This window comes from Amblyomma mixtum, chromosome 2, assembly GCF_055824585.1.
Source record: "Amblyomma mixtum isolate Tamu chromosome 2, ASM5582458v1, whole genome shotgun sequence".
Classification (NCBI taxonomy): domain Eukaryota; kingdom Metazoa; phylum Arthropoda; class Arachnida; order Ixodida; family Ixodidae; genus Amblyomma; species Amblyomma mixtum.
The window spans coordinates 48,062,212-48,080,658 of record NC_143013.1 but is presented as its reverse complement, the minus strand read 5'-3'; the positions used below and the strand labels follow the sequence as shown (position 1 = coordinate 48,080,658).

At 47.9% G+C, this 18,447-nt stretch overlaps 1 protein-coding gene across 7 annotated transcripts in view; it reads right to left on the bottom strand.

Annotated features, from left to right (window-relative positions):
* Window positions 1-1,567: 1,567 nt before the first annotated feature.
* LOC149359249 (patronin-like) overlaps window positions 1,568-18,447 on the bottom strand; it is a 54,073-nt gene continuing 37,193 nt past the window's right edge. For 5 of the 7 annotated variants that reach the window (XM_089571522.1, XM_089571524.1, XM_089571525.1 and 2 more), the window contains exons 11-14: window positions 16,489-16,748; window positions 13,458-13,702; window positions 7,987-8,150; window positions 1,568-2,373 (exon numbers count right to left, since the gene is read on the bottom strand). In XM_089571522.1, coding sequence (XP_089427648.1) covers window positions 2,241-2,373; window positions 7,987-8,150; window positions 13,458-13,702; window positions 16,489-16,748 — 802 coding nt within the window. In that variant the 3' untranslated portion in view covers window positions 1,568-2,240. Of the gene's footprint in view, window positions 2,374-7,986; window positions 8,151-13,457; window positions 13,703-16,488; window positions 16,749-18,447 lie in introns of those variants that run through there. The other 2 variants (XM_089571526.1, XR_016288768.1) reach the window with 2 other exon arrangements.

Genomic DNA, 18,447 nt, shown 5'->3' with positions numbered 1-18,447 from the left:
ACTGAAAACTTAGTTTGGCCAAGCTAAGTTTTCTGTGACCATCACCGGTTGAAAGAGCGCATTCAAACCTCCCGACCTTCGCTACTTTGCTGAACTTCACGACCAACAAACGAGATGGCGCCACCAGTGCGATCGCTGACAAAACTGCGTGATTTTTTTCCCTGTCAAGCACCCGAATCAAACGCGGTATAAAACAATTCTGCCAAGCAAATGTCATTTCTGTGCGAAATCTGAGCTCGAACAATGCGCCCGTTTAGCTGAGAGAAGCATTTTACGGCGTGCATTTATTGCCGCAACACGCAATCTCTCATATCTCGGTGGACACCTAAACCTCGCCGTAACGTGAAGGAAGGTGGGGGCACCTCAAGCATGCCAGCGTGCACACACACAGTATCCTCCTCCTCGCGCTAGGCGCATTCTCATTGGTCAAAGGCCAGGAGTGGCTTCGAGGAGCATCTGGAACTTTGTCGTGGCGCCGCCGCCGTCAACATCGCGTAGAAACGACTCGGACAGCCTAGAACAACCCCCGCCCCCCCCCCCCCCCCGCGCGCGCGCCACGTCGGCGAGTGGTGGGAGAGGTTGCAGCCAGACACACATGGCTAGTCGCCCTCCAGGGGTTCCTTCTCCCCATTTTACGACGCGCGCCAGTGAGAGCTTCCGTCCGCGCGGCGCTTTTATTGCGTAAGCAATATTACGACAGGTTTCAGCCCTTCGCGTCGGGGCGGCCGCGAGGCACGTTTGACCTTGAAGGGCGGCGCGAGGCGCACTACAGCTGTAGCCGCGCCGCTGCCAAGTGGAGGCGCTGCCGTCGCCGCGCTCTCGCCAGCTGCGGAGTGTGGAGAGAAAGCTGGAGAACGGGGGGGGGGGGGGGGGGGGACAGAAAGGGAGGCTACGTGGGCTTGACGAAGCCAGTTAACGACAACGGGCTTCGGAGACAGATAAAGAACGCGAACAGCGCCTTGCTAAGCGGTGCGCTCAAGACGCTGCTAGGCGGGCGCACCGGCCTCTATCGAAACCGAATCGTCTACAACCGGTGATGATCCCGAATGGAACGCTATGGATGCTTACGCAACCTACCAGGTTTAACCAAAGCTAAATCCCAGCAAATTTTTTTTTGTTTCTTGCTAAGGAGGGGAGAAGGTTATGCTTTTGCCCTCTCTTGGTTACAACGGACGACGACGACGCCGCGAAACGCAGAAACGGGCGCTTAAGAGCTGCACTCTAAAACACTTTCCATGTTTTACCTGCAGCCTTTATAGATTTGAGTCCTTGAATAGCGTGAAATTCTCAAAAAGTAGTCTTTAACATGAGGAGCTTCACAAGGACATGCTCAAAGAACAACCCACACTGAACACGTCCAGCCAGGAGCCAACTAATATGGTCCAACTGTATGGTAGTGTGAGCAGGAACATACAAAATGCGGTTCGATAATGAATGCCTCTGCAAGTGCCGCTCCAGGAGAGCACTATGGGGACAAGGAAGGGGGCAGCTGAAGACCTCTTCTAGCACATATGGTAGTTTCTGCGTACCTTGTTTCCTCGGATACCACGAGTCATAACAGCAAACATAAAAGGGAAAGCAGCATTTATTTTTTGGGAACAGTTTGTGTATTACAGAAAAGAAGGATAACCAGTGCAGCATTTGCAGTCGGAGAAACTCCAGCGTGCATTTGTATGTGTCCATGTCAGTGTATCTATACTGTAGTAACATTTAAAAGCCTAAAACGAAGAAAAGTAAAAATAACATCAGAGGTAAACGAAGCAAGAAACCAGCACCTGCATGGCCCATCAAGGATCACACAACTGGTGGCCTCGGCTATAGTACATTTGGCAAGCCATATCACACAACTGCTGCCCAAGGACCTCAGTCATCATTAGTTGGCCAAAAGAGCATCATAATAGGATCATCACCTTCCCACCAAAGAACGCGGCAACTGCGTCCCTCCAACTTGGCTTCCTCTTTCAACTGCACGTTCAACGATGCCCACTATTTATATACATATTATATATCGCAAGCAATAATTAGTGCGCTCCCTCCTGAAAGAAAACAAAAAGATGAAATAGTCACCGATTTCTTGAAGAAGGCTTGGCCTGCCAAACCTTGAATTTCCGCTGTGAAAAAAGCTAGCAGCAATGTGACCAGTGTGGAGCAGTAGCACCACCGCTTCACAAATTGGTTAGCCCCCATCAGCTTACCATCCTCAAACACAAATGCACTGAAAGTGATCACACAACGCGTATTCACAAGTCCCTGCGCTGAGGCACACAGGTTTTCTTGACAGTCCACAGACTGTTGTGAATGGTGAAGGCATCTATGGTGACCGTAAGGTGCTTTGTGTGGATCTGCGTGAAGCTTTTGGCGCCCGAGTTGTATCTGAAAAAAAAAAAAAAGAAGGAAGCCAGATTTGCTATTACTCCAGGGGCAGCAAACAGTTCAGACTGTCTCCCAATACACGCAGCTCACGTTGGCAAAATGCGCAAGTCACTCACACACAACTCATTACTCACATTCATGTAGAGCATAACCATCTCGGCAACACGGTACAAACTGCAGCACTTGGGGACCAGACAACTTTAGGTGTGTGTAACCTAGCAACTGGTTATTTACACTGACACAATAGGCCAGCCACTCCAAACCTACGCTGATTAATTAATGCACTAAGCCGATAAGCTTAGATCTAATAATTTTTAGAGAAAAACTGCTAGCACATCACGGGATTTTCGCTGACTGTGTGACGGAGACAAGGCTTCACCCGATTTGCAAATTTTTGGCAGCTTTATTTTATTTATTTACTTACAGAATACCTGCGTCGCCTCGAAGGCATTATCACAGGGGAAACAGTTTCAAAACAACGTATTCATTTTTACACAAAAAGCAACAAGAACATTAAGCGAAGTTAACATCAAAGTAAAACAAAACAATAAGTGAACATTATTAAAGGTAACAGAAATTTTGAACAATAGTAGGAAAGGATTAGATTGTCAGGAATACAGTCGAGAGTAAAAATCGCGATTATCAAAGACTGAAACACACTCTTCCGGCAGCAAGTTCCAGTCTTTCACAGTTTGTGGAAAGAATGATTTAGAAAAACTGTTTGTGTTAGTATTATATTCGCGCACCTTCTTGGAGTGGTCGTGCCGAGTCGAGACGTAAGTTGGTTCTAAAAGGTAGTTACAGCTATCAATTCCTGTTTGATTACAGAAGATGCGGTGGAAGAATTTTAAAGCGAAAAAAAAATTTTAAAGGAATATTAAAGCGAAAGCTTTACTGGCCCATTCAAGCCAAGGTCATCGGCGCCGCAATTCGACCTTCAAGGTGCGCCAGCCACGTGACATATCTTCTCTCATTCCCTCCTTTATCCCTTCCCTTAAGGTGGGGTTCAGGTTTCCACCCAGATGTGAGACAGATACCGCACCATTTACTTTCTCAAAAACCAAACCAAACAAAACAAGTGGGCCGCTGGCATTGGCATGGACAACCTTGTAGAGTCCCTTGATTTTGACAAAAGGAAAGGCACACAACTGGCTCCCGAAGTCAGAGGACACCTGAATCTCCCTTTCATGTATGTGGTGTTGGTGTACAGCTGCAAAAACCAGCTTTCGCTCAATATTCTGTGCTTAGCAATGCTAAACCGGCAGCAATTTTTCGTTCTCAAAAGGCCGGGGGGGGGGGGGGGGGGGGGGGGGCAGCCTTCAGATAATTGGGAGATTTCTTCTGGTCCCTTGTAGTCCGAATTGAGAACTGATGTGATTTGTCATTCACGAATTCCATTTTGTTACTTATTTTTGCAGTGGGAGATAAATAAAGCTATTCACGTCACCTTCACCAGAAACATTTCTCTACTCATTTTTTTTCAGATTTAAGGCATAATCCTTACCTGGCCAATTCAGCGAAAGCCCGTCTGAGTGTGTGCAATAACTCTTGATGGCACCCATAAAAGACGGCATCCTCATGCATCCTGGCAGGTGGCAGTTAAATTATGGCGGGGGTCAAACTCCAGCGGCGCGACTGCTCCATTTTAGGCTATGTTACTGCAGTAATTCTGCGTGTTGTTCTTTCCAAACAGCACAATGTAGACATAATTCGAAAGCTTAATGTACACCCTGTCCATCCAAGCACACCACTATAGTGTAGCTGCATTATCAACTGCACAAGTGGTGGTATTGCATTTGACGATTCCTGTAGTTTCATTGATAAGACCTACCTCAAAGAATATTTCTGAAGAAACTACTTCACATGGGACAGTTTCATTTGGCCTATGCATTGAATAGATGTTTATCTGGTAAGTTATAGCCTCAGAATCTGTTGCGACGTTCCTATGAGGTGCGCGACGGTTCCTCAGTGAAGTCCAAAATGTCGTGCTAGTCCGAATTATTGGAGTCCGAAATATCGGTCGGTTACTGCAGATGAAACATAACTCTGCCATGAGGCTTTCTCGGCACTGCGACGGACGTATCGAGTTTAGCTCTTGCCTTTTGAAAATTTACAAGGTTCTCCTGTGCCGGGTACCTTCGAAATTTACCCCACACTTTATTTTGTTGTTTTTTTGCTTCTTGCAGTCTTGTGTCCACCACAGTCAGAAGACCAAGAACCGAGAACGCACAAAGAAGACATCCAAAGCCCACCAAACAAAGAGGCAAAGGAGCACGAAGATGCCTGATAGCAATGATGCAAAATATTACAGATCTATCGCTTTCTAATAAATCTCCCTAAACTGAGCTGTACTTAAAGACAGTCTTGAAATGTTTCTTTACCTTACGATTATTTTGTTATTTCACAACTACATGGCTTTATGCAGTGAAGCACGGTCACGTGCATGTCATGTTTAGCACAAAATTAATAGTGCACTAAAAAAAATCTAACACTGCCTTGATGTAGATTAGACATTTGGGCAAACATGCAAAGTATTTCCGACTCACTACCATGTTTTGTTACTGTGCTGGGCTTTCCACAAGCAAGGAACTTATAAATTCTTATAACAAAAACTAATGAAGATATCGTTATGAAATTTTATATTTGTGTTTTCACTGCAATGTGCAGTGTTTGCGCCAAATTTTAGCCCTTTCTGCCACGAAACAAAAAAGTTAGTTCTGATGCCAATAGAGTGGCTCGAACTTGCCAATGGAAGCATATTCAGGATGGAATGATATTGTTTAAAGGGGTGGAGACACCAAATTTTGAAGCTATAAAAAGCCTGCTATGGGATTCCTTTGTATGCAAGGGCAGTCACTGCCAGGTGTTGGACGCAACAAACGTTTAAAAAATATTTTAATTCGGTTCCAAAGATTACCTAAATGCTCACTCTCACGACCTAGACCCATTCGCTAGCGCCATCAACCATGACGTCACAAGGGGTGTAGAAAAATAAAGTTTTAGTGACGTCATACCAAAATACAGTGACGTACGATGAGCGGGGCACAGCCGCGTGAGCGCAGTCGACGCACCAGCGAGCCGCGTTTGCTGCTAACCGCCACTCGCTCGGTTTGCGGCGCGCCGTTGCGAACAGCGTCGCAACGTCCGATTGCAGCTCGTTGCCTGCGTCCGGCCTGCTAGATGTCAACGGCGGGCCGCTCGCGGCAACAACGACGGGAAGCGGCAGCCAATGCGAGCGCGGAGAGCGGCAGCGTCATGATGACATAGGGCGCACTCCTTGGAGCCGGGCGGCCTGCGCCAGTCTTCGTGCCGAACGCCGGCATCTGAAGAACGCGATAGTATTGTTTGTTCACGTTCATAGCAAACCCTGGGATATATGAATATCAAAAATGCATCGTTTGTGACGATCGTTGGCAAATACCGAGTTCCTGGTAGAAGTGATGACTGCGATGCAAGCAAATTTCATCCCATAGCCGGTTTTGTGCTGCTGCTACCTGGTGCGGTTCGCCTGCCGTCTGCTAGCTCTGTTGCTGAAGACGTCGTGGAAATCGAGCATATCTTTTATTATGGGACGAGTTCACAGTAAAGGGGTGCCGAGCGGAGCACGTTTCTGAGCGCTGGCCAGTCCCGAAGCTCCCTCAGCTGCGGAGTCGATATCGAAAGCAGCTAGGCCTAGCGACGACTAGGGCAGTCTGGGACCAGCGCGCAGGTCGTCGGCCGGCGTTGCCGCAGGCAGTGTCGCTGCCGAAAGATCCACTTTTAGCACAGATGCATGCTGTCGTATCTCGAATCTAGAAAGCATCCTTTCTGGTGGCATGGCTGTTTGTATTTTCTTGTGCGGACGTGAAGTACGCCGAGTCTGCCGGCCGGTAGGTCAGCCTGGATACCGTCTGCCGACGTCATAAAAGCGAGCTAAAGAGTGTTCTTGACGTAAATAATAAACCATTGGACAAGAAATGTGAAAAAAGTGTCATTTTTGAGGATCGCTGACCAATACTGAGCTGCTAGTAGAGGTAACAACTGTGATATGAGCAAATTTCTCACAACCGCGCCTAGCAGCTGCCGCTGGCGCGACGTCGGGGTCCGGCTCGCCTGGCGCCCGCTAGCTCCGCTGCCGAAGGCGTCGAGGAGATTGACCATACTATTATTTTATTGTGAGATGATTCTGTTAACACTACAGCTATTTGTGAAAAGTAGGCCTTTTATTATAGCGCAGGCGACTTCCGAAGCGCCGGCCGCTTGCTAAACAGGCTATAGGCCTAGCGACGACCACGGCAGCCAGGCAGCAGCAGAGCTCGTCGCCCGGAGCGCCCGCGAGCGGTGCCGTTGCCGAAAGCTCCCAACGTAAGCAGACATGCTTTGTCGCTGCTCGAGTATAGCTGGCAGTTCTGATAACAAGGCGATCTTGTCTTTTCTTGTGATATTTGTACACCATCCCAAGCAGCGCTCAGGTACTGCTGCACGGCAGCGAAGTGTGACACCGGTTGTGGGCGCAGCTTGGGTAGAGCGGCGCAGCGATGCTTACTGGCATTTTGCAAAGTGTTTCGCATCCTCACGCGAACCCGCGAAGGCGATATTAGCGTGCGAACAAAAAAAAAGTCGATGTCCTCACTCGTTGGAATCAGATCTGTCAGAATCCGAGCTGCTGGGACTAGACGTGCAGTTGTTTGTTTTCATATGCGCTGGTCAGCACGTGTGTAGGAAAGCAGACGATGCAGCAGTAGGTGCGTCACAACTTTTGTGGGCCCACGTGACCAAGCGAAGCAGTTGATCTTCCCCCTCTGTGACGTCACTGTACAACTCGGCGTTCCGAAACCGAAACCGAAAATCGTTCACCTAAAAATGCTATAATAAATTATTCACTGTGAATATATGAATCTTTGAGTGTGTATCATGCTTCCTGGAGCCATAAGAAACGTTTGCAACTAAGAACGCGCGAACCATAAATTTGGTGTCTCCACCCCTTTAACAGCAAATCCTCTTGGTAATCGTTTCTGGACTCTGCTTGGGTGAATAAACAGCTACCAAAATATGCTTTTTCTACATGATTTTCATGCGATCATTAAACTGTCCACCACATGCAACTCGCATAGCCGTCACTTACTGAAGTCAACAATAGGCGTTTAACCTACTTTTTAATAATCTTTTAATAATTAGGTGGTGCAAGCCAATTTGTGGCAATAATGAACAATGGATCATATGCTACCATCCTGCATGACCTGCTGAGCACACAGAATTCCTAGTCTAGAAGCAGAGCCGGCACACGCTGTTCACCTCGTACCATGCACGGACACTTTCAAGCAGTTAAAAAAAAAAAAGAGGAAAAAACCAAGGCGGCCGGCACATCTGGCATGGTGTTTATGAGCAACCATGAGAGCAGACTATGGAGCAAGTCATTCCGCTGCAGTAGCCGCGATGGCTCCTCAAGGCACACATTTGGACGAGGGTGTGCGTCAATCGGAAGCTACTGATTTGGGAAGGCAAAAAAGGACGTGCATGCACAGGTCTCGGCAGTGCGTGGCGCGACACCTTTTTTTCTTATATGCGGTGGTGTGCTTATTCTATCTGTGACTATGTATGACTGCCCTGCATGAAATGTGTGATGATACTCACTTGAAGAACATGTCCATCATTGCTGGTTGCACACTGCGAGGCCCAATGCCATGCAGCCTCAACACTTCCTCCCGTTCAGGGTGGTACGAGTACAGGCCCCGAAATTGGCAGCCAGAGTCGCGGAACAGAATCAGGAAGTGCTTGCTCTCAGAGAGGTTCATCTCCTGCAAACATTAGTAAACAGCAGGCGCCAGATGATTACCGGTTCTAATCATGAGGACTGATGTGCCTTTGTGGCACATGCTAGCAAAGCTGCATTGAAAAAAAAAAAAAAAGCATGTGTGCAGCCTTAACCAAACTTTATCCAGGTCCAATGATCTCAATCTTCTGCCATTTTCTATGAACTGCCTTCAGTGCTCAGTCTTGCAGTACAGTACCACACAATGCTCACTTAAAGGGGCTCAAGGGGTTCTTACTAAAGATGCGGTATTCCTGGGGTGTTAAAAAACGGCACTTCATGAATATCCTCCAGCCAGAATTTTTTTGATGCTTTTCGTAGAAGCTGAGTTAATCTGTAGACAAAATTAGAATTTCAGTGTCTTCGTGCCTTTCCCTCTCCTCTCAAGCTGCCCTGCAGCTCGAAAGGCAAATTTACTGAAGCATAAAGCTTCATAGTGCACCTATTTGTTTGCGATACTTTTGGTTGCAGAAGAGTAATAATAATACTCCAAAAATTCAGTAATTTCGTTTTGTTTTTTCTTCTTTGTGTTAATTGTTCAATATTTTTTAGTGAAGGATGGCGTAGCGGAGGGATCCGGATTAAGTTGGGCCATCCAGGGTTCTTTAACGTGCACTGACATTGCACACGGCGAGAATGCTTTTGCACTCCGCTTCTGTCAAAATGAGGTTGCCGCGGTCAGCATTTCACCCCACAGCTTTGGGCTGAGTAGCCACGGGTGAGCGGGCGCACAGTGCATGTTCGTGTTTCAGGGGCTCTCTCCGCATCTCGTCCTGTTGACATTCACTTTGTCACCCTTTCTGTTTAATGCGGCGATACCGGTGGTGAAACGCCGAAGCGCCAAGCCACCAAGATGGGTAATTTTTGAAGGTTTGTTAGCCCCTTCAGAAAATACGGGTTTATGGGTTTATGCCGGTTTAACGTCCCAAAGCAACTCAAGCAAGCTATGAGGGACGCCGTAGTGAAGGGCTCCGGAAATTTCGACCACCTGGGGTTCTTCTTTAACATGCACTGACATCGCACAGCACACGAGCCTCTAGAATTTTGCCTCCATCAAAATTCGACCATCACGGCTGGGATCCAACCCGCGTCTTTCAGGTCAGCAGCCGAGTGCCATAACCACTGAGCCATCGCGGCGGCCCTTTCAGAAATAATGTTAATCACTAAATGTATAATGGAAACAAGAAAGATCTCACACTAGCACTGTGTTAAATTTTTGTTATTTTTTTTTGTTAATTACTAGCATTTTGTTTTGGCTTTCAACAAAGGTGCCTTGAGTGAGAGAGGCTACAGCACCGACAGTATTACAGTAAAAGCTCGTTAATTCGAACTTCACGGGACCGGGAAAAACGTTCGAATTATCCGATGTTCGAATTATCGAATGGCCGCGAAAAAACCGACAAGAACCATTTGCATTGCGGTGTATGTAGGGTATTTACTCGCGTAACGAACCCACTTACATAATGAACCCACCCACCCCCGATTTTTGCCTAAGAATCTGAAAAAAAAAGCGTCAGTCGTTAACGCTTCCCTCCGTTCGGCACCATCACGGCCCACAACGCATTTCTTGGCCGCGCGCCAAGATGCTGCGCAGAGCTCCAGCAAGGGGGAAGCGAACTTTGGCAGAGTGCCAGCGCTTGTTCGGTTGTGCAAGCCTCGTTTTCAGCACCGTCACGCCCCCCCCCCCCCCCCCCCCCCCCCCAACGCATTTCTTGGCGGCGCGCCAAGATGCTACCCAGCGATAACATCACTTTTGACGTTAGCTCCAGCAAGGGGGAAGCGAACATTGGCAGAGTGCCAGCGCTTGTTCGGTTGTGCAAGCCTCGTTTTCAGCACCGTCACGCCCCCCCCCCCCCCCCCCCCCCCCCCCCAACGCATTTCTTGGCGGCGCGCCAAGATGCTACCCAGCGATAACATCACTTTTGACGTTAGCTCCAGCAAGGGGGAAGCGAACTTTGGCAGAGTGCCAGCGCTTGTGCCGGGGTGGGGGGTCTCGTTCGCGGCTGAGCGCGTGCTTCCGTTGGCGATCGACCGATGGGTGGAAGCATGGACGACACTCGCAAAGAAAAAAAAAGTTTTTCGCTCGTAATTTGTAGCGCCCGTCCGAAGTCATAGCCTTCATGGGCGTTGGCTGGGACCGCGCTGACAGTGCTTATCCGTATTTTCGAATTAACAGGGCTCGAATTTACCAGCATTTAGTTGCGAGTTCCGGAGGTTGCGCGGAAAAAGTAGTAGGCAGCCGCCAGCGCGGTCGCCAACCCCCTTCCCTCCTCCGGTGCCGCCGGCCACCGCGCCATCCATTTAAGCTTTACCCACTCTTCCAAGGTTTTATCTAGTTCCATCTTCTGTCCCCGTTTAGGACATACGCAGCCTCTAACTATGCGGAGGAGGTGCTTTTTTTTTTTTTTGGTCACATGCTGTGTGCCAAGCCGCCCAGACGCGGTGGCGCTAGTTCGAAATATCCGTAACGGAACCGACTCGCTTTCGAATTAATGGGCTTTTTTATACACAGATCTCTATGGAGCTTGGCCGGACCAAGTAGTGTAGTTCGAATTATCCGAAAATTCGAATTATCGAGTTTTGAATTAACGAGCTTTCACTGTACCAGTAGTGCAGTAGTTTGGAGTTCGAAAAGTTACCATCGAAAACTCGATATTTTAAATGTTACACCTGATTATGATGATTTTTTTATATTATGTCTTATTGCTACTGTGACAATCAAATAAAAACAAATGCTATAGCTGCTTCGCTAAGTGCTCTTACATATTATGTTTAGCATCACAGTGCCAATATTGCAGTGCTTTCAAAACAAGCACATCGGTGATGGATACCTAAATGCAGCGTAGAAGGTGATCATTTTCCCCTCATTCCCCCTTTTTTTTTTCAGTCTGCTCAGGCATCAGTAACTGGCTGGGGTTACGCAGGTTCCACAGAATATAATTTCATTGAGCATCGCACTGTTTTGTCAAAACTCGTCGGTAACTGCCCCAAAAGGTTAGATTTCTGCATTGGTGTGATAATTTACAGGCAAGACATTCCATCAGCGGCACATGGTTGCGCTTAGCACACACTAGCATTGGGCTCTCCATACTGCAGCAACATCGAAGATGCGACCGCTCTCGCTGAGCGCTGGCCCATCTCTACCTCTTAAGGCGAAAGCCTTTAATGGCTACTTGCGGCTAAGACTGTCCGTCTGTTCATTACTTCTGAAGTGAAGGTCATAACTAGTCATTACCAGTCACAAGTCATGACCAACTAGTTGTTAACCAGTCATCACGGAATTAGTCATGACTAACTAGTCATTAACAATTCATCAACTAATCAGTCATGACTAGTCAGCAGTCAAGTAGGCATTGCAGAATCAGGGTGTGGAAGAGTGTCATGTGAAAATATTGGAAGATATTTATAACGATTGCACAGCTACCATAGTTCTCCATAAAGTCAGTAATAAAATTCCAATAAGGAAAGGTGTCCGGAAGAGAGACACGATCTCGCCTATGCTATTCACTGCCTGTTTACAGGAGGAATTCCGGGGCCTGAAATGGGAACAGTTGGGGATAAGAGTTAATGGAGAATACCTAAGTAATTTGCGATTCGCTGATGACATTGCCTTGCTAAGTCACTCAGGACATGAACTGCAAAGCATGATCAATGAATTAGACAGGCAGAGCAGAATGGTGGGGCAAAAATTAACATGCAGAAAACCAAAGTAATATTCAACAGTCTAGCAAGAGAACAGCAGTTCGCAATTGATGGCGCGATGCTGGAAGTATTAAGAGAATATGTGTATTTAGGGCAGGTAGTGACAGCTGATCCGGTTCACGAGAGGGAAATAACTAGAAGAATAAGAGTGGGGTGCAGCGCATATGGAAGGTTCTCTCAGATCATGACTGGCAGTTTACCAATATCCCTCAAGAAAAAAATTTACAACAGTTGTATCTTACCGGTACTCATCTATAGGGCAGAAACGTGGAGGCTAACAAAGAGGGCTCAGCTTAAGTTAAGGACAACGCAGTGAGCCATATGGAAAGAAAAATGATAGGTGTAACGTTATCGGAAGCGAGCGGAGTGGGTGAGGAAACAAACGTGGGTTAATGACATCCTAGTTGAAATCAAGAGGAAGAAGTGGGCTTTGGGCAGGGCATGTAATGCGAAGGCAAGATAACCGCTGGTCTTTAAGGGTAACGGAGTGGACTCCAAGAGAAGGCAAGCGCAGCAGGCGGTGGCAGAAAGTTAGCTGGGCAGGTGAGATTGCGGGAACACGGTGGCCGCAACTGGCGAAGGACAGGGTTAATTGGAGAGACATGGGAGAGTCCTTTGCCCTGCAGTGGGCGTAGTCAGGCTGATGGTGATGACGATAATAATGATGTCAGTGATTAACCAATTGTGATTAGCTAGTCATTAACCAATAATACTAGTTAGTCATCAACTAATTAGTCATGACTAGTCAGTCATTAATCAATCATGACTAGTTAGTCATGACCCATGACTCATTAGTCATGACTTGTCGCCCCATAGCCACCTCGTGTTGCCTACGGCCATCGTCTCATTGCTGGCTTATTGCACATGCGCTAAGGCGGTGCCACTGTCGGGCGCACTGTTCTCCCACCAGATGCCTTGCAGCAGTCGGATGCGAGGGATGCGGAAAGACTTTCGCCTCGCGCACTTTAGATCGTCAAAGTGCCCCCTGAATTTTTTCTGCAGCTATAAAAATATGCTTCACTGGAAAACACGAAGATGAAATCTAAGCCACTAACTTGAACCACTGTGCGACAAGCTGGCAACGAGGCCGGCAGACGCGTGCCAACGCGGGGGAGTGCGGCCAGCGGACCCGCCGCGGTTTTCAGAATCGGCCATGAAAGGGATTTCAGTGGCGCCCCTACAGGCAGCGCTCACGGCATATACCATTCAGACTTAAACTGCTACGCTCCTCTCCTATGCTCAAGCACTCGACGGCTTTCTAAGCACACAGTGGCGCACCGAACAAGTTACCACTGCTTCTATCAAGGGCACACAATGGCTTGCCGCTATGCTGAGTTCACTTAGCGCGACACCCCTCTCCAGGAGCTCTCGTCAGATGACCAACACACACAGCGCCTTGACGCACTGCCAAGGTCTGCTCTGTGGATGGCACGAAAATTGACGAACACGCTATGAAATGTTAACAGTTGAAAAAAAAAAAGAGTTAATTCTCACCGACAAAAGTGGGGGATGGGTTCACTACGCGAGTATATACGGCATTAATAAGAAACTAGAGCCAGCACACGCCTATAGCGAAAAAGCAGCGGCGCACCTCGAGCACCTTCCTCTTGGTGTCAGCATTAACAGCCCCTGCCAGGACCGTGTTGATGGCGTTGATGATGATGCTGCGATTGGACTTGGCCGTGGGTTTGACAAAGAGCTTGGGCCCCGCATAGTCTGCCGGCAGCAGCAGCAGCGAGTGGGTGGAGGCCGTGTCCGAGGCACCGTCGCTTGCCGAGGCACGCCACTCCGCCCCCGAGGTGGGTGGTGGGCTGGCTGCACGCTGCCGCCCACACTCTGCACAGCAAAAATGATGACCACGCTTGAGAAAAAAAGAGAAATTCCGACCCTGGAGCAGGCAAATTAACCACTGATCTCCATTAGGCGGCTGAATGCTACATTCCCGCTTTCAGAGGCGAGCGCGAGTGAAGGCATTGGAAGCTGATTCACCCTGCTATGAAGAGTACGTACCGTATTTACTCTCATAATAGGCGCACTTTTTTTCCAGAAAATCTGGCTCAAAGTTCAGGGTGCGCCTACTACGCGGGGTAAAATTTCCGGAAATTTTTCGACTCGTAAAATTGAGCATACCGCATAAACGCACCCATGTGCGGGCCGCACCCCGTTTTCCCGAAAGAAATATTAAAAAAAAAGATCCGTGTAAGGGTCGCACTGAAACTTTCCACGACCCATGCGGGAATAGCCTTCGAAATGCACGCGCCGAGGCCTCCGCGATCAGCTCCGGCTGTGTGCAACGTGCGCTTAATCGCGGAGGCCACACACGCGCACAGGAGCTTCCAGACGCCGCCCAGGGAGGGCGCCCGAGGCCAAACTGGTCATCATCATCGTTTTCTTTCGCCGCGAGCTTTCGCTATCCATATCGCCATCAGCATCACCAGTTCCAGTTTTTTTTGCGGCTGTCAAGTGCCGGGATGTGCGGTAGCGCGTTAGTTCATCGCGGTTGTGGCTTTGCCACTGAGCGTTGCTGTTTTAGCTTGACGGGCAAGCACCTTAATAGGTACATGGCTGGGAGTTTGCTCTCGAACACGTCAACGCGCGGCAGGTCGGAAATTCGACGTGGTTGAGGGGGGGCGGCGAGGCGTCGGCTTGCAATCGTGTAAATACAGTATTGATCACAGTGCCAAGTTCGGGGTGCGCCTATTATGCGCAGAAATAAAAAAATCTGATTTTTCTCGACCAAACTGGGGATGCGCCTATTATGCGAGTAAATATGGTAATACCTAATACACTAAATCCTTGCCTGATTCTTGCTTCCAAGCGTAAAGGGGCACTAGTTAGTGGAATGACGCAGATACGACCATCTTAAAACCAAATGTTCGCACAGCAAAGAAAAGGCGAACGATGGCGGAAGTGTTGACACTTGTCCCTAGAAGAGCCACCCAGAACAGCCAGCTGCTGTATCATCTCATTGATGGCGTGCGATGTTTATTGCTTTAGGACATCACTTACCTACCATACATGGTTTTAAGGGGGGATGAGGGGATCGAAGGCAACTTTTCTATTTTTCGACTTAGAGTGATGAAATTTGGCAGACTAGCTTAAAATAGCATCACACAGTGAGATATTAAGTTTCACAATGACAGCTTCAGTAGGTTCCCTTTCATCACTGTTTATATGTTGCCCCTATGTTGCTTGCTTGTGGAAAGCCTAGCATGACAAAAAAACAAGCTGCAGGTCTGTAAATGCTTTCAATATTTACTGAGAAGCCTGGTGCAAATCAAGACACTCTTAATTTTTTTAAAATTTCTCTGCTCTTTTTTTTAAAGGACAAAATGTTAACCTTCTTTCATGTTTAGAATGTATCATGCTCTAATTACCATGTAATAAAAACAGGTGAGTCTAAATGGTAAATCTGAGACTCTCTCGACGCAGACCACATTTCAGTGGTCACAACAAAACAAACGGGGTAAAAATCCATGCAATCACTGCTGTGCTACGCTTTCCACGAGCAAGGTATTAAGCCCAAAACAAATTTTCGAGAAAACAAGCCTGAAAGTTCTAAGCTAGCACACACTATGTGTAGGTGCCGACAAATATATTTATTTGGAGCGCTTAAAGTTTTTTGTAGGTGAAATATTTCAGTACAACATAAAAATAGTGTTGAACATGCCAAAAAGTGTACTTTTCAAAAATTACTTTTTTTCGTGATAGTATTTGCAATCTGATCCCCACATCTCCCCCCTTAACCGAACTCCACAGCACAGCCACATTAGGACAGCTGCACCTACAGGAAGCACGCAAAACAATTTGATAGTTATCAATTCAAACAATTGATAGTTATCAGTTCAACGAGCAGATGCAATATGCGCACCTAGGTCCACCAAAGGAAATCTCCATTCAGAGCCAATATCTGGCCATCTCTACACCGCAATAATGCGCACTGCGATGCCATGTCAGCTGAAAATGCGGCTCACAACTCTCTAAGCCCCAAGTCAACGTGTGGATGCACTCAACCTCTAAGCACCCTTCTGCCCACCAAGGCAACGCATATGCATGTGACGTGCACATGATGCCAAGATCTAGTATCTCTGCACGGCGCGCAGGCAGGAGGAGCAAAGGTGCCCTGCCTTTTCCATGTCAGCAAGAAAGCTTCCCCACAAGAAAACACGCCCCCCCACACTTGTGTGAAATAGCCTGGAAGCTATCGTGTGGAAGAGTTTTATATTTTTTTCTTTTGCCCGACAGTGCCGCACAGACGTCCCATGGTTCCATTGCACGGGCTCGCCGGGGCACACAGTCACTGTGAAAGTTCGTCTTAACTGAAGCACACATGAAACAACTTGTCATAAGCTAAATTTTTTTTTAATATACACTGAAGCCTATGGGGAACCAGCCAAATGGTCTCACATTGTTCATTGGTCAGAATTCGTCTTAATAGGAGTCAACTGCAATTCGTTGTGGCGACATCTCGTAGTAGTAGTGTGGACTGTAGATCAGTAAGTAATGAAAACATGGAACCCTGATTCAACAGACCTCTCCAGTATGTGTCCGTTATAAAGGGGTTCAGCCGTATTTGCAATCTTGGGACACTAATAAGGCTGGACAAAACACGTTGATCTCACCATCAAGGCTGGTATGGGAGCCCCTCTGCAACGAACAGGGCCCTAAATGCACAGACTTCGGGCGCGGCCGTGACGACGACCGTGGCTTGGCACTGCCACGGGTGAGTGTTGCTTCTCCACTGCGCAGACCTGCAGCCCCCATAACTGCAGCGTCTTTCTCAGCCTCTTCCTGAGCCTTGCGCTGCCGGTACTGCTCGAGAATCATTTGCCGCCGCTGCCGATCCTCCTCGCGCTTGCGTGCCTGCTCCTCCCGCCGTAGTCTGCACGCAGCAGAACATGTCCCGCACTTGTATTATACACACTTTAGACGACGACACGCGAGAAGTATACAACAGGCTCCATCAAAGGGCGTGACACAAGACCAGTGACTAAAAGCGGTGCTTGAGGGAACGACATACAGGCAATACTAAGCTGCACCTGTACAAAGTTAAGGGCCTCTGAAGCACCTTCCGAGGAGAGCACATCAACTCGCTTAATCACTGCACTGTGTTGTCATGAACACCTGAGCAAAGTTATACACTTCTACATGCAGCAGAGAACCCACAATCATGCGCGAAAGTTGGCAAGCCCTTTCTGGCGACTGTTTTCAAGCTCGCACTGTCCTCCATCAATGTATAGTTCAGAGATGGCGATTGGTTAGATTTTTCAGATGTCGGGCAGCTATCATGGCTGCAGCAAGTAAGCCACATAGCTCAAGCAGGTCAGGAGGTTCCACCCCCGAAGGTGGAGGCCAGCAGAGAAGCGCCGACCTTCCAGAATGCAAAAAGTGACGAGAGGGAAAGGCACGAAGACACTGAACTTCAAATTTTGACTACAGATAACTCAGCTCCTACAAAGCGCATTAAAAAATTCTTTCTGGACAATATTCATGAGCGGCATTCTTTAAGGGGACACTGAGGACAACGCTATCATTAGTAAAATTTGGTTTTGTTGTTAGTAAAATTTGTGGTTTTGTTGCTGCTTGTCCAGCAGCAAAAGGTGCATTTATCGCTAAGAGGTTTGGATATGAAGTTAATTTTTGGATCGTTAAACTTTTGTTTCCAACGGTTTGAGGGGCTTTAGGTCCCTCGCCTAAACGACAGCCAGAAGGTCTTGGCTCCTGGAGGCGCCTTCAGCCAGTTGGACGATCTTTGTCCGAGTCTCCAGATTGGAGCTGAGTAGGAGAGCCTCTCATTGGTTAAGTGAGTATTTTTTTTCCCTCCAGGGGGACAAGAAGGCATTCCCAAAGAATATGGTTGAGATCCATTTTGTCGTTACATAGCTTGCACTCATTTGAATATTGTCCCTGATAATGAAGACTGAAGACTAGACATAACCGCGTTCGGGAATGTACGAGTTTGGAGATGGCGCCAAGAAGTGGTGTCAATGATTTACGAGCAAGGGGGTGGGGGTCCTTTGCTCTACTCAGTCTGCAATATTGTGTGATCTCTCTCTAACACAACACATAAGATGATCCCTGCCTGTGAGGCCCTCAGTATGCCCACTGGCTCGGAAAGCAGTGAGACCTTGAGCCAGTTCATGAGCTGCTTCATTTCCAGCCAGGGAAGTTACTTTTTACCGCCGCTACGATTCAAACTCAACTCAGTACTATCAGATGACAAAATAGGAGAAGAGTGACGCAAAGTGGTGGAAACAGAAACGAGGACTCCGTAACTGATGGCGGCAAGTGCTGCGCTCCAGCCAAGCACCAGCAGAAATGAAAGATACTGCTGGCCAGACGTTGAAGGCCTCTATCAGCCGTTGCCGCTTTGTTTACGTCTGCACCAACATTACAACGGATCCCGTTCCCGTGTCTGATAAAGATGTTCTCACAAAAAACTGCGGCGGGTCTGGCAAGAAAGTCCTAGTGCCAAGGAGTTGGCAGCGTTGCTGTCACCACCGTCCCACCATCACGACTGATGTGTAGCGACTGGTACGTGCAGGCATATTTCAGTTCTGTATTGCGAGCTCGTGAGATCA